Raw genomic sequence first — 16,259 nt, forward strand, 5'->3', positions numbered from 1 at the left:
AGTGTAACCCGGTAATCCGGGTGACCTCTCTAAACTCTCAGCACATTATTATAGGACACTTAACATCTAATAATGATTACATAACATGTGAAAAAAATTGGTATAATGTCGATGACTGTGCGTAGTTTGTGATTAATCACAAAAGCACATTCATTTAATCAAGATAACATTTGCAAACATATATAACGTCATGAAACAAAGAGCGTATCCACAATAAACAAATCTCCTGTAAACATGAAAAAAATTAAGTTTTCATTTTTAACAAATAAAAAATTTAATTATGCATTAAGGAAAGAAAGGCACCCAGAAATATCTCACAAATCATCTAAAAAAAATGAAATACAATGGAAGTAACATAGTACTACACTACAAATAATAAAACATGACCTGGCTAGTATCCACTGAGATTAAATGGCTGAAGTACCTTAAGATGTGTGCTCATTGGCCTAAACACCTGTGTAGTTGGACAGATTATAGTAACAGTGTATTCGTGTTTGAACCGTGTCAGTGTTGTTGAAAAAACCTGCACGTGACTCAAAGCCACTCATCCTTCAGCATAGCTCTTGATTCTCCAGCGCTCTCCTGCTGAGATGCAGCATTTAGCGTACACAGTGGACTAAAACAACAGGGCAACACAATACTAGTGCTGTGATTTTGGAGAATTATTGTTTAAATTTAGATTCATGTCCAAGCTTACATAGCATAGTGTCATTTCTTCACTGTGAGGAATTGACATTTCAATGTGTGGTGTTAGTGCTTCACTGTGAGGTATTGGTAAGTGTAATGTTTCTAATTTTAATTAGTTAATTAGTTTCTCAAGAAGGATGTGGCGAGTGTGTAAGTGCACAAGCCGAGTTTAGAAGTGCACTCTTTGACGTTTCCCTCTGGAGAGCTGCTGTACACCTGGAAGTGAGGTTAGAAGATGCTCGTCTTTATATTTAGTTTATATTTACAACTCACAAAGTGCAACAACACTGTTGGCTGAACATATTTCTCTCCACACCCTAGTCGTTATGGACAACTGAGGAGTTCTGCACTGCTTACTTTGTCATCCGCTAGAGAGAACTGCTTCCTCTGTGTGTGTGTGTGTGTGTGTGTGTGTGTGTGTGTGTGTGTGTGTGTGTGTGTGTGTGTGTGTGTGTGTGTGTGTGTGTGTGTGTGTGTGAAAGAGAGAGATAGAGAGAGTGTAATAGTTGATGCTGTAATATGTACAAAGACCATACAATTACTGCGTCACCATCCTGTGCCTGAACTTGTTGGAGTTTTGGTGAAGGGGGGGTCTGGTGAAGGGATCTAATCAGACGCTGATGTCACCCTCAGGTTCTTCGTGCTTTGGGCCTCAGTCATGGATCTGAGCTGAAGTGTCGTGCGTCAGCGCAGCCCACTGTAGGTGTGCCACATGCAGCCAGCGTGTCTTCTACCTGCTGCTTGTGTGCTAGATCAGGCAAGGGTTCCCTGCTAGTGGACTAGATCAGTTAAGGGTTCCCTGCTAGTGGACTAGATCACTTAAGGGTTCCCTGCTAGTGGACTAGATCACTTAAGGGTTCTCTGCTAGTGGATTAGATCAGGCAAGGGTTCTCTGCTAGTGGATTAGATCAGGCAAGGGTTCTCTGCTAGTGGGCTAGATCAGTCAGTGGTTCTCTGCTAGTGGACTAGATCAGTGCAGTGAGCCATGGCACACTATGTCTTTGACTGGCTTTTTAATGTGAAGTTAAATTCAAATACGAACAGTAGTGTGGTACTGTACGGTACAACGTAAACACTACGGCTCTTAAGTTTCAGTGACTTGTGGTGTCCGTTTGTTATTTCTGTTTTTATATCAGGACATGGTGGTTATTGGTATTACATGGACAATGTGGAGGTGGGGGGGCACCAGAAGGTCAGCTAAATAAATCAGGAGCTTGCACAGCTGATGATGGATCTCTGTTCTGAACTTTCCATTTCTCTTGTGTACACTGCAGTCTTTACGACTGGGCGGCTGTGTTGTGAGGACTTAGAAAAGATATAGCCGGGCTGAGGCCTTGGATCGCCAGAGCACATGGCTGAGTTTCTGTGAATCAGCACGGCTTTGGCACACACACACACACACACACACACACACACACACGCGCACGCACACACACACTGCAGCAGCAGACAGGCGAAGGTTTGCCTTTCAGGCGTTGTTGAAAACATGACCATAGCATGTTAAGAGCCTAATTAACCTGTTCCTTCACACACCCATCACTTAAACTCCGTAATATGCCGAACCGTCAGTGAAGTACAGTACTGACATCCTGTGTACAGCACTGACATGTTGTGCTTTCTCTCCGTTAGGATGTGTTTGGCCTTTCATGACATGCTGCACCCTATCTCTCTCTGAGGACCAGTATTGTCAGACGGTGGTGATGTATATCTCACAGCGAGAACAGAGGAGACCTGTGGGCATGTTGTATAAATAACCAGGCAGTTCTCTGAAATCAGCAGAAACATCTGTCTGTCTCTCTTACAAACCGGTGTTCAGAATAGGTTGTTGCTGTTGTTGTTTTGTTTGTTGTGTACAGAATGGGTGTCATTTCCGGAACAACAAAGGCGAAGGTGGGAAACACCTGTCTTTTAGACTTTAATACCTGTAATTAATGTTGATAGTGGTATTCTTTAGAGCAGAGTCAAACACTGAATGCCTCCCGTAGTTTCTCAGGCTTCAGCGGGAATGTCTTTCTCTCTCGACATGACATCCGTAATCGTGGCATCATTTTTGTTTGTTTGTTTATTTTTAGTATTAGCCCATCGTTGCCTTGGTTGCCTGACGCCCAACCAAATCGCTCTCCTTAATCCTTCTATTTATTTAGCAGCCCTCCCTCTGTGCCCTCTGCCAGCTCTCATTGAACATGAAGGTTTGGGTTCTGATAGGATGTTTACATTGCTTTACTTGTGTTTCATTCTCAGAACACAGCCAGCACATGTAATTTGGCAAAACCTTTTTTTTCCTATTTCTGAGAAGAGTGTAATTACCTACTGTAGTTACTGCGTCACTGTCCTTTGCCTGAACTTGTTGGAGTTTTGGTGAAGGGGTGGTCTGGTGAAGGGATCTAATCAGACGCTGATGTCACCCTCAGGTTCTTCATGCTTTGGGACTCAGTCATGGATCTGAGCTGAAGTGTCGTGCGTCAGTGCAGCCCACTGTAGGTGTGCCACATGCACGTGTCTTCTACCTGCTGCTTGTGTGCTAGATCAGGCAAGGGTTCCCTGCTAGTGGACTAGATCACTTAAGGGTTCCCTGCTAGTGGAGTAGATCAGTTAAGGGTTCCCTGCTAGTGGACTAGATCAGTTAAGGGTTCCCTGCTAGTGAACTAGATCAGTTAAGGGTTCCCTGCTAGTGGACTAGATCAGTCAGGGGTTAAGGTAAGAGGAACAGAACAGAACAAGCCTTTTGCTGCCTGTGAATGGTGTGCTCTAGCTAAAGCTTTGGCTCATGTTTGAATCCTGGAATGTGGTTTGAAAGTAACACAGGGAGAACAGTGTCTGCCCATGTGACTTGTTCTACACTGGATTCTAAATCATTCCAGAGGTGCAGTGCTGTCAAAACTTTCACCTGCTGTCAAAACTTTCACTCTACTCAGCAAATGTTTTATTATGTCATCTTCATACATGCACTTGTGATCTTACTGAATAAACTACAAGAAGCAAATTCGGCATAGTTCATTCCTCCTGCGTACAGACACATGCAGCTTTGGGTCTGGCTGTGAGACAGGGCCGAGAGGCACGTGGGAAGCGTGAGGCAGGCCCCTCAGGTCGTGTGCAGTGACGAGCGTTTTTGCCTGATCCAGCTCCCCAAACCGCCTCTGAGGACTCGCACGCCACGGCCTCGGGGGCTCATGCAGGATCGACGTGTTCTCCGAAACTTGGCATCGTTACTGGCATCACAAAATGTTCAGAGCTGCCTTTCTGCAGGGTTTGTATGAGATGCCGCTCCACCCAGAGAGTGCAACAGGTGAAGGCACAGCGCGGCGTTAGTGGGTTAACACCGTTCGTTAATGGCTCCTTCTCCGGCTGCGCCTCTGGACTGCCGGTCCGGACTCCTTCCGGCTTTGCGGGACCTTGTGCATTTCGGGTTCATTCGTGTTTGTTTATTTTATGCATTTGGAACCAAAGCGGACGCAAGCTGGGCAGTCAGGTAGTGAACAGTGCAGCCTCGTTGGGCGGTCCAAACCTGCTGGACTCAGTGGTTCTGCCCCCTCCCTTCTCCCCAGTCCTGAGCCCTTATTTGCCCATGTCACAGGGGCGCAGTGACACTGCATTCCAGACACATGCCTCACATTCCAGCAGGTCAGCGCACAGTTGCTGGGCATACCCGCCATTTTCCCGCCCGGGACACAGATAGCTCGCATTCATGTAAAGGAGGCTTCAGAGGGACTGTGTCCCTCTGTTTGTGTGTGTGTGTGTGTGTGTGTGTGTGTGTGTGTGTGTGTGTGTGTGTGTGTGTGTGTGTGTGAGAGTGTGCATGTGTATGGGGTGGATGACAGGTGCCCCCCCCCCCCCCCCCCCCCCACACACACACACACACACACACATTTATACACACACAAAACATTGCAGTCTCAATCTTGAGGTCTACCTCCACTGACAGCCCCTCCTGAAACTACCTCATTGAGAGCGATTGATAGTGGACAGTGACATCACTAGATGGTTATGTGTCAGATTGCATACAGGCCATTCTGAATCAGTTTGTGAAATACGCGGTAAGATGCGTATCTGCTCAGGGGGCGTTAACCATCCCCTTCAGTGGCTCAACTCTTATTGAAATGTCAGTGTTGTTGTTATTGCCATAATCACCTCCTGTTATTGGTTTTGTCTCACTTTAATCTCATTAGATTAAAAACTAGGCATATGCACGTCTTATGTAAGACTGTGTTAATATCAGTCTAGTGATACCGTACTTGTAACCGTACTCTACACTACGCGACACCACAACCGACTGACTCCTCATAACTACTCCTGACATAACGTCACCTACATCTGTGCAACACATGAGTTGCAAAAGAAGTTGCTGGGGTGATATTTCTGGTAGACCACGAGAAACGACTCCCCCTTCGCCAAACGGTGCGACATCGGCTTTTCAACAGCGTCCGATATCCCTGAGTATCACAGGTGATGTCAGATGTTTAGTGAGAGTCATGGGAGGAGAAACACTTGAGCCAAATGGTCTGCACGTTCTGTGCGGAAAGGCGTGCGGGCTCTGGGATTCTGGCTGGTGTTGGAATGCTTAAGTTGTGGTCCCAGCATGCACCTGTGATCTCCTCTCTCTTTCAGAGCTGCCTGGGTCGGTTGACTGACACGGATCCACCGGGTCCCTTTCGAATGATTTGCGGCTTCTTAATGTTAGCCTTCCTGTTCCTGGGCTGCATGCTCCACTCAAGGTGTCTCGATATACGCGTTGGCATTGGACACTGCCTCTCTAATGTCTGTAAGCATCTCTGTTATGACTTCAGTCCAGCAGCTGTTAGATTTTGCCTTAATCTTGCCTAAATTGACAGTGGTGACACCTGAAAAGAGACCCAGACAGTCAGGATGACCAGGCAAAGGCTGCTATTAAATATAGTACATTCCTGATACTCTGTCAGCATCAGCAAAACGAGACAATTTAAAGCATGGTACGCTTGCTAAATTTAGCGTTATCGAAATTGACTGCATGAGAAAGTCTCTCCGAGTTTTAAAGCAGGCATTTCTGTCAACAGGTCATAATACCGCAACTTTTCTACAAAGCCTTTAACAGGTAGTACTACATTCTCTGTGTTATTAGGCATAACCAGCCCTCCATTAAATACACGTCCATGACAGCATGTAAGGAGACACCCATAATAAACAATGCTATTGCTTAGTAAATGTGATTAGGCACGGAATCGTTTGTATTTTGCAATCTGTATTTAGTAACATAATTGCATGAACTATTTAATAGTACTTAATAATGTAATTGTTGAAGTTTTTAGTTTCTGTAAGAGTTCAGTCTTTTTCTTAATTTCATGCCGAAATAGATATATTGTTCAGAAAGAATTAGCCTTCCAAGTACAGGCCTTCATGCAGGAGCCATGTAGGTATTTGTAAAAGGACAACCTGTAAACACATTAGCATTCCTTAGCCAGGCATGCCAGTGTGCATGGATTCAGGTTTGAGCCTCAGCTGCGCCGTGTGCCGCGCAACGGCAACGTTACCTCAGTCAGCGTGCTAGCCTGATTTCTGTCTGTGGACATTGGTGGGGGGGTGGGGCAGATCAAGGGGGCTTCTGCTTTCCATGCTGTCTGGCAGCTGAGCGCCATCTACAGGTGAACCACAGAATAGCTTCTTCATCAAGGGGCCTGAGGAGCAGGCTAGTGGAGATGCACTCCATAATCCAGTTACATAATGGCACTTAGCTTAAAAGTTTTTATATCACCAAAGCCTGTCACACCTTCAAAGCCAGTTACCAGAGTATATATTGTTATTGAGGCTTTTCCCCCTTATGTAGAATAGTAAACAGAATTGTAAATCTGAGTGTATATTATTATTACTAGAAGTAGTAATTGCATAACGTGAAGTTCTATTTGATCCGGTACATTTGTAACCTTGTTTCATGAAGATGAGCCTGGTGCTGCAACATCAAACATGCATGTTCTCAGGACGCTTTAACCAGACAGTAAAAGCATATTCTTGTTCTTATGCCATATCTACACAGCCCAGGACAGAAGTAGCCGCTGATGGCAAAACAGCAATACCATTAGCACATGCACATATAGTACAGAATATGCAAATGTAGTACAGTATATGCGGATATAGTACAGAAATAGGAGATACATCAGCCAAGCATTAATGTTGCCGGCATACATGCATGCAAACTATGCTAGCAGCATTCCTGCAAACCACCAGAACACCGACTGAGGATATGGAGATTGGTTTGACCTGCCAAGTTCAGGTGGTGCACTTGGCTGTGGTCCCTGTTGTTGTTTGTCCCAGTTAAGGTGAAGTGGATATGTCACGACACGTTATGTCACGATATGACACTCCAGAAGGAATTTTCGAGAGAGAAAAGTCTGCCATTAAGAGCTGTCAAAGCCATGCCCTATGCATGATTCAGAATACGCTAATGGAATCACCTTAGAGAAGGTTATTGGTTCATCTTAGGTTGCCTGAAGCCAGATCCTTCCTGTTTACATCCAGTATGTTTTAGTTCATGTTTAACAATTAGACTTGTGGTCACTTATTATCTGGTCTACCTCATTAGAGCAATAGCACAGTTCTGATTCATGTTTGTATGTGTTTGTTTGTTTTTATGGCTGCATTTCCTGTCAGTAGTCAGTAGTTTGGCAAAGTTCTAGTGTATGCTGAGTGTTGTATGGTGTTTTGAAATCTTCGATGGTGGCTTCAACTGGACGTAAATTTTGCTTTCCACATAACAAGTTAATAACATCCTGTATTCATTTTCTAGTGTGTGTAGAATTTTTTTTCTCAGGAATTGTGTTGTGTGGGCGTTTGGGTGTGTATGTGTTTCAGAGAGAAAAAGAGAAAGACAAAATGTCACTCTCAAAGATGTGTGAACAGATAGGTATGAGTATTGTGGTTGTGTGTGTGTGTATGCGTGCGTGCGTGTGTGCATGCTCAAGAGTTTGTGTGCACCCCATGCATTAATATCACCACATTCGTGTGACTTGCATGTGGTCATTGTGTGTATCGCTTGCCCCTCATGTGGGGGGCGTGTTTTTCATGGCATGTGTGGGCGTGGCCAGATTCAGACAGCTGCAGCTGAACTCCGACACCAGGGCGTCAGAGCTGCAGAGCCAGCTGAAGCTGAAGGCTTTTGAAGCGGAGCGCGCCCAGATGGTACAGGAGGAGGCGGCCAGGAACCTGGACCTGTGTCAGATGGAGTGTGAGAAGCACCAGAAGAAACTGGAGGCAGGTACCCCTGGGGCAGGAAGCTTAGACTGCCTCCTGTGTAACGTGGGCACTGCATTGCATCACCGTGTTGCATGATCTGCAGGATTGTACATATAACTCCAATCGCCGACACCCCCACACCGTCACACACATTTCTATGAGGTCTTGGAGGTCCTGGAGTTCTAGCAGGGTTAATTTCAAAACCACGTCTTACGCACAGTCCTATTAATGAGAACTTTCTCACAAACCTGATTGAGGGAATTAGGTGTTAAATGGGGGGGCAAGAACTGAACTCTGCCTGTCTGGAGCTTCTCAAACAGGGTTGATAACCGGTGATGTTCCTGTTGACTTTGAATAAAAGTCATGGCAGTTTCAGTTCATTGGAGATTTAAAAGGAGCATTTTCTGTCTGGTTAAAAGAGGGTGGAAACTGCTTCTGACCTAATGAAACAGTGTGTAAACACATTCGACGGGATCATAAAAGGCCATTCATGCAGGATGTCGCAATAACACCTCTTGAAGTCACTGTCTCTCCTTTCGACCCTCTTTAGGTTCTCACAAAGGAGTTTTACACACTGCAGACGTCGTCGGAGAAGCGCATCGCGGAGCTGCAGTCCCAGAATGCCGAGCAGCAGGTCCGCCTGCAGGCTTACGACAAACTGGAGAGAGAGCTGGACGACGTTACCATGCAGGCGGCAGAGAGTGAGGCACCTCGGGCTGATCTGGGATCAGCCGTCCTCTGACACTCTTTAGGGAACAGTGTTCACGAACAAAAGGGGAAATCTAGCTGACCGAGACAGTTGGAGAGAGCTGACATTGTTCGGATAACTAGCGAGATTGTTTTATAATGTAGATGTGGCATTCACAGCATGTTGTCGACTCCCCTAGATGTGCATCTGCACGTGTGCGTACAGTCAGATTTACAGTGAAGCACACAAGGTCTCCAGAGAAGTAGAACATTTTGGACAGAGGTCCTTCATCAGCTGTGCAAGGAAATGTTTGAATGTAAACTTCTTGAATTTGTAGGAGGAATTTTCTATATTAAATTTATATTTTAAAGTAGGTGTTTAACTCCTAACGACATGAAGTTTTGAAGTCTTGAGAGTGTAGATCTTTTTTTTTTTTTTAAGATGCCCCTGAGACAATCTAGCACAAAGGGCGGAATGCAAGACACTAGCAGGCAAAGCGTACTTGGAACGCCAAAAAGTGGCTGGCATAGCACACAGGAACATCTGTGTCGAGTTTGGGCTGGAAGTTCCAAAGTGGAAGTGGGGATACACCCTCGATGGTGGTGGAGAATGACCGAGCTCAGATCCTGTGGGAACGTGCAGATGCAGACAGACAAAACGGTAATGTCTAACCAAGCAGACGTAGTACTGGTGGACAGACAGCAGAGGAGTGGGCCGTAGTGTTCGATGTAGCAATCTCGAGCGATGGCGACATCAGGAACAAGCAACGTGAAAAGCTTGAGAGATACCAAGGACTGAGAGAAGAACAGATGAGGAAGGTGAAGGCAGCAGTGGTTCCCATGGGAATGGGCAAGTTAGGGGGCGTGACCTCCAGACTGGGAGGATGGATGTAGATCACAGCGTCTCCGACCAGAACAGTGCAGTCCTGGGCGCAGCTAAGGAAGGAAAAAAGACCATCCAGGCTGGACAAGTGGGGATTTTTTTTTTTTAAGTTAGGATGGTGATATGTTAGAGCCATTCTCCCAGTCTGGGGGGTCACAATCAAAATGGGATATATATATATATATATATATATATATATATATATATATATATATATATATATATATATATATATATATATATAGACGTATAGAGTCACCACTGGCCCAGTAATTGTGTATCTAAGCAGTTCGGCTCTAGTCCCAATGTCTGAGCAGAAACAGTGACTGTTTATCTAAGCATATTATTGGATGCCTTACAGATAACCAGCACATTATTGCATGTCTTGCATATATCTTGAATACTATTTTATGTCTTACATATATCTTGCATATTATTGGATGTCTGTCAGTTGTCAGATCTCCAAGTAAGGTTCAGGAATCTAAATGATTCAGTCCGCTGGCATACTCGGATCCACAGGTTATAGCCATGTTTTCATTGTCCTCTTTCACTTGAACTGATTGCTTAACTTCTTAAACAGTGCGATCTGAAAAGGAGATAAAGACCTTCAAAATAATTGTGTCCTTTACTTTCAGTGCCAATTATTCCAGAGGCCAATATTGTTTTGCTTCTATTAAATCACATTGGACCGTAGACATTTTTTTGTAATAAATAAAATGCTATTTTGAGCACTTCTGTAGTGGCCTAGATAATGCTTTGTGAGCCTGGTTGTTCTCTCCCCTTTGGGCTCATTTGTGGGTGGTCTGACAAACACTTCAGGTTCTCGTTTTTTGTCGCTTCTGTTTTTTTCCCCTGGCAGTGGAGAATGCGGAAGACGCAGAGCGCGTGCTGTTCTCGTACGGTTACGGAGCAAACATCCCCACAACCGCCAAGAGGAGCTTGAAGCAGAGGTGGGCAGAGAGAGGAGGAGAGAGGGCTGCTCCCCTCAGAACCTCCCGCCGCACGGTGCTCCTTCTCCAGCACGTGTGTTCCAGTGCCACGTTTGCCTGTCTGGCTCATGCTGATTGTGTGTGTGTGTGTGTGTGTGTGTGTGTGTGTGTGTGTGTGTGTGTGTGTGTGTGTAGTGTCCACCTGGCACGAAGGGTTCTGCAGCTGGAGAAGCAGAACACTGTGTTGAGGAGGGATTTGGAGAGCAGCACCTCCCACACGGAGCAGGTCTCTGCAGAGGTGAAGCACTACTCCTTTCTTTGTTTGCTCTTTACTCCCGTCCCCCCCCCCGGTGTGTATAGAGGGTTTGCTAAGGGTATTTATGTGAAGGAGAGATCAGAGAGCAGGGCACAGTCATATTCTCTCTCTCTCTCTCTCTCTCTCTCTCTCTCTCTCTCTTTCTGTTCACTCTCTCCCCTTTACTCAACCCACTGGGTTTGAGCAAAATGACTTCAATTTTTATTCATTCACTCATTCATTAGTCTTATGTCTGATTTTCAGTCTTTTGTCCTTTTGTGATCAATTAATTTTGTGATTTGTTTCTTTTTCTTCCATATTCACTTATTTGTATACGGCCCAAGAAATCATCGACTTTAATATTTTTATGTCAGATGGATACCTGAAAGGCTTATCCTTCAACCATATATGGGTTGCAATGAAAGGTTGACAACTTGCCAGTCACGAAAGCAGTCAGGATGAACAGGTTGCCGCTTGGCTCTTAAAAGATTTAATTTGAAACTTTAAATTACCACATTATGTACTGAAGCAACTGTGTAATCTACCAAAAATGAGATCACGTTGTGGTCTGCAACCCATGTTACTCCCAACTGACATTCGGTTTTCGGTTTCAGTACTCAGAATCGGGTCTTATTTGCATAGTCCCCGAGTGCAGAAGCAACTGTCCGCTCTATGGTTCAGCTGAAACTCCTCAGAATTCACACAGGCTCCTGAAGCCTGCAAATGAGTCAGCCAGCTGAGCTGGAACTCCCTGCCTTGGTGTGCTAGTTTCTGGGTGGGGGTGGGTTTTTGGGGAGATGTGAAATTGGTTACGGTTTTAGAGTTGTGTGTTCTTTGATTACTGTCACTCTGATTTGAGGATTTCATATCGAATAGCTGCTAAAGCTGCTGCTGTCATCAAAACATTATTATTAAAGATAAATTAGTAATCAGGAGAGTGCCACAGCCGTTTGTGGCCAGAATGAGTGTACGACTTAGGGCATCATTTGGGGGCAGGATATGACTTGCTTCCTCCCTCCTCGTCAATTAGGGCAACACTACCCAATCACAGGCATCCGTTAGGGCATTTGTACAGCACTTTGAAGTTTGCGCCCTCCACCCTCCATGTTGGTATCTAGGTGGGTTTATGGCGAATGGGATTTGGCAATGGCTAAATTGTGGGAAATGATTTACAAAAAAAAAAAAAAAGGATGAAGTTTATGGATAATTGGATAGTTGTTTACTGTAGTATTTATATTTGTTTGTTTGCTTTTTTGTTTGCTGATGTTTTGATCTGGGGGTTTTTGTACAAATTACTAAATAATTGGAGTCTAATCAGTAGTCATTTATTACATTTGTGCCACATACAGTGAAGTGTAAATTACTGGCCACAATTTGTTGAAAATGTTCACCTTCTGTAATTTTTAAAAACTTAAATTATTTTATTATTTTGCATCCGTAAGCTCAAATCCCGTCACTAATGTCTCTTGTTTTCTTCTTCTTTGGAGCTCTTTGATGGGGAGTCTCTTTGAGTTTTGGTGTCTACCTTTCCTCATGACTCTGTGCCTGTAGAGGATCTGTCTAAAGTCTCTTGGATCGAGAACTGGCACAAGTCAACACTTGTTCCTCTCTGTCCTACGGCGGTGCGCTGTGCTTTCGGGTTCATGCCGTTCCTGACGTTAAAACTGGATCCGAGAGCTAATATGGTGGAGACCATGCATTTTTTTTCAAGCACTTGTAAAAATTTAATTATCGATTGTCACCGAAGTAATTCATTGTCCTGTTACGCAATGCAGTCATTCAGGTATGTGGACATTCTTGAGAGATGTTTGATTGTGTGATCGCCTGTTTCTGCTGCAGTAGGGTAATTGTGAATTGCTGCAGGGCAGAATAGGTAATTGCTTCTTTTAAAGCCAGCAGTGAAAGAACTTGGCTGGCACCTCAGCCCTCAGCCCTTGTGCTCACTGCTAACACGCAAGTCCTTCTGGGGCTTTGGTTTCAGTGGCACCTTGAACAAAAAGATCGCATAAAGCCAAGGGACGGCGTAACTGTCACGTTCAACGTGCTGACGAAGGGCCCCACTGAACCCTGACTGCTCCCGTGCGTTGTGCTCACCCTCGTGCTCGGCTCGTTCGCACGGCCGTCCGCCACGTGAGCGCGTCCCACGCACCATCGCAAGGGCACCCAGCCAACCAATGACCCCAGGAGGCCTGTACAGTCATGATTAACATAAAACACTTGAACAACAAAGGTTGCATTTTTACTATATAAATAGAATGGCTTCATAATTTTTGCCAAAAGTAATTTTTTTTGTAGACCTCCAACAGACTGCAACTACCAAAATTAAACTAACAATTAACAAAACCTACTGAACTTTCTAGTGTTTGGCCCTGAAGAATGTACACTATGATTGCATGCTGTATCTTAAATGCATGAATAGAATCATGTAATAGTGACTGCCAACCAATCAACAGTGAGTGTGTTGTCCGTTTCAGCTACAGGCAGCCAATAAGCTGCTTCAGCAGGCCCAACAGCCATACAGCTACCTCATCGAGACGGTTCGTCAGCGGGATGCACAGATCCAGTCAATGAAAGAGCGCCTCTCACAGCTGGGAGAGGAAGTGAGGTAGGTGTGTGTGTGTGTGTGTGTGTGGGGGGGGGGGGGGGGGGGGGGGGATTGGTTGACTTTCACTCATGCGACCTAATGCAAATGTTAGCGCTTAAACGTTATTTAAAGATACAGTACTTCTCTCTAACAGGTGCTTTGTTTATTTGTTTGCCCCAGCATCACTGGGAAGTGGGAGGGATCATTGGAGACAATCAGAAAATGTTTGCTAATCTAGTGTGAGAGCAATGCGTTAGTGAAGTGCTTTGCTGATTGGATATAAAGATGAGATGAGCTGTTAGCGATGTCAGTCACTTTCCTTGCTTGCGGTCCCAGTGATCAGAACCTGTAGCCCTGCTCCATAGGTCTCGACCTTCACAAACTCCCAGTTCAGTAGATTCATCCCAACTTGTCCTACACGTGGTTCCCAGCGCAGGCGGACTCCTACAGAACGCCAGCCCAGGCAACACCGTGTGGTTCTGTAGGCACGGTGTGGTTCTGTAAACCAAGTGAGGAAACAACAGGCTGCTAGACAGGTGCCTGTTAAGCTGGAAGCTCGGTGGATAGCTGGATATGACCGCGTTTGACATGATACTCCCACTGCGTGTGTGGTTTGTTCTTTATTTCCTTATCCTCTCTCAATGACACATCCTCTTTACTGACATTCAGTAGCCCCTCCCCGCCCTCTCTGGAGGCGAACTAGTGGAGACAGGTGATGCCCTCTCCTACCACGCAGCTCTGCACGGTGAAATACTGACTGCTTCCTTAAAAAAAAGTCTGTTAGTGGAGGCTTTTTTCACATGTTCCCAGAGGAATCGTTTTTAACAAGACGTGACCTCAGAGATGGTTCATGTTTGACTGTCAGCGTTCGGGAGGAACTTGGGTACAGCTATATTTGCCCAGAATCCCACTCCACTACAGTGGAAACCTGTGAAGTTGTCACATCTGGAGAGACCAATCACCAGGAGCACGTTGTGGCTGCTGACTCTGGGGGCGGAGTACCTATGTGCACCTGTCAGGCAGCTCTCCCTAATTGCCCTCTCAGTCCACAGAAACAGTTACCAAATAGAAAACAGACATCTGTAATTGATCTTAATAATAAAACCATGGATTAAACAACATTTCTTTTCAACACTTCCTACACCTTTTATAATTGCTCCATTTTAGGAGTCTGACTAATCCCTTCTTCATTCACTGCACCAAACTGTAAGGTTCTGCATACATGGACTTCCTCCTGGACCCAGTCATAGACCTGCAGGAACGTCCATTGAAAACCTCAGTTCAATACATTACATCATGCATGATGTAGACTTTAATATGTCAAGTCAAATTTATTTATATATCGCTTTTTACAACACATGTTGTCACAAAGCAGCTTTACAATCGTATGGGTCCAGATCCCTAATGAGCAAGCCAAAGGCGACAGTGGCGAGGAAAAACTCCCTATGATGGTGGGGAATAGGATGAAACCTCGGGAGGACCAAGACTCAAAAGGGAACCCATCCTCCATTGGGCGGCCCGTTAGTACAAGTCCGTATTTGTGGTGGTTCTACAGTTATGGTTAAATGTGTTAATATAGTTATTATGTGTGTGCAGAATATGGTGTGTGTGTGTGTGTGTGTGTGTGTGTGTGTGTGTGTGTGTGTGTGTGTGTGTGTGTGTGTGTGTGTGTGTGTGTGTGTGTGTGTGTGTGTGTGTGTGTGTGTGTGTGTGTGTGTGTGTGTGTGTTGCGTTGCCCAGACTTATTGTCCAATGTCCATGTATGTATCATTATGACACACTGTACTTCCTGGGAATGGAAGTGTTGACCTGGGTGTTTCTGGAAGCTTGCTCTACCAGCTCTAACTGAACTCATTTATCCATCTACTCATTTGCATATTTTAAAGTAGATTACAATAAAGCAAGTTCTAGTTAAACTCACAGTCATTTCCTCAAATGGAAGATGAGACCACGCACATTTCAAGTCTCCATTTCAGCACCATTCCATTTTACGCACCGTCAGGTTCGCGGACGTGACTCACAGCCCATTTGCCTGTGGAAGGCAGATGCAATCCCATGTAAAGCTGTTGAGAACATCCAGCGTGTGGGTGCAGTTTCGTAAAGATTATCTTAGGGAGGTGAAATCCAGCTGTTCAACTCCTTTACTTATTACAGTTAATCATGGGAAAAGAGGGAGGTACGTCCTATAAAAATGAATAAATAAATAAAACCATGAAAGGTTGTATTGCACTAAATTGCAGCTCATGGGGCTTTGTTAACCTCTTAAACTAGGTTGCTTCTTTTTCTTTATCAAAAATTGGGCTTTTTGGTGGAGCAGAAAGATCTTTGCATATGAAGAAGTCTTAAATGTTTTAGTAGAGTTTCACGCAGGGCTCTGTGTTGGGTTCCCCCTCCTCAGTGGCCTGAGGAAAGAGAAGATGGCCCTGCAGCAGACCAGAAACAACATGGCCGCCGACCTGGAGCGACTCCTGGGCCACAGAGAGGTACCGCCTGACCCCTGACCCCACACACCCTCAGCGGGAGCGGACACCTGCCGCAACCCTCACGAGGGACAGTGGCCACTTGCTCTCGGTTCAACGCGAGGCCTCGCATCTCCACCGAGAGCTCGTTGTTTGGATCAGGGGTGCATGGGATTTAAAGGCTGAAAACCTTCTGATTGCCCCGGGAGCCTCTCAACCACACCCACGTTGGCTGTATTTACCTTGTTCTTCGGGAGTAATCACACAGAAGAGACATCAAGCCTTTAAGTACATAGGCTTGAATTCCATGTAACCTGGTTCAAGACCTCGGTGCCTCGAGCGTTGTCCGTAACATTTCCACACCAGGCATAAACAGCACATGTCAAAGTAAGCAAAACCGGGATTAGAAAAAAAACAAAAAAAAAAAAATATATATATATATATAGCATTGCTGGAAGTGACTGGTGTGCATTTCTGTGGAAATTGCACGTGTGTACACAGATGCACACTTTCTCTCCCTCCCTCTGTCAGCAAT

At 45.1% G+C, this 16,259-nt stretch overlaps 1 protein-coding gene across 1 annotated transcript in view; it reads left to right on the forward strand.

Annotated features, from left to right (window-relative positions):
• Nucleotides 1–16,259, forward strand: part of pibf1 (progesterone immunomodulatory binding factor 1) — a 29,760-nt gene that overhangs the window by 10,158 nt on the left and 3,343 nt on the right. Inside the window, exons 11-16 of the mRNA XM_076983531.1 lie at nucleotides 7,740–7,905; nucleotides 8,438–8,588; nucleotides 10,317–10,407; nucleotides 10,582–10,684; nucleotides 13,156–13,286; nucleotides 15,664–15,748. Coding sequence (XP_076839646.1) covers nucleotides 7,740–7,905; nucleotides 8,438–8,588; nucleotides 10,317–10,407; nucleotides 10,582–10,684; nucleotides 13,156–13,286; nucleotides 15,664–15,748 — 727 coding nt within the window. The remainder of the gene's footprint in view (nucleotides 1–7,739; nucleotides 7,906–8,437; nucleotides 8,589–10,316; nucleotides 10,408–10,581; nucleotides 10,685–13,155; nucleotides 13,287–15,663; nucleotides 15,749–16,259) is intronic.

Source organism: Brachyhypopomus gauderio, chromosome 20 (genome assembly GCF_052324685.1).
Source record: "Brachyhypopomus gauderio isolate BG-103 chromosome 20, BGAUD_0.2, whole genome shotgun sequence".
Taxonomy (NCBI): domain Eukaryota; kingdom Metazoa; phylum Chordata; class Actinopteri; order Gymnotiformes; family Hypopomidae; genus Brachyhypopomus; species Brachyhypopomus gauderio.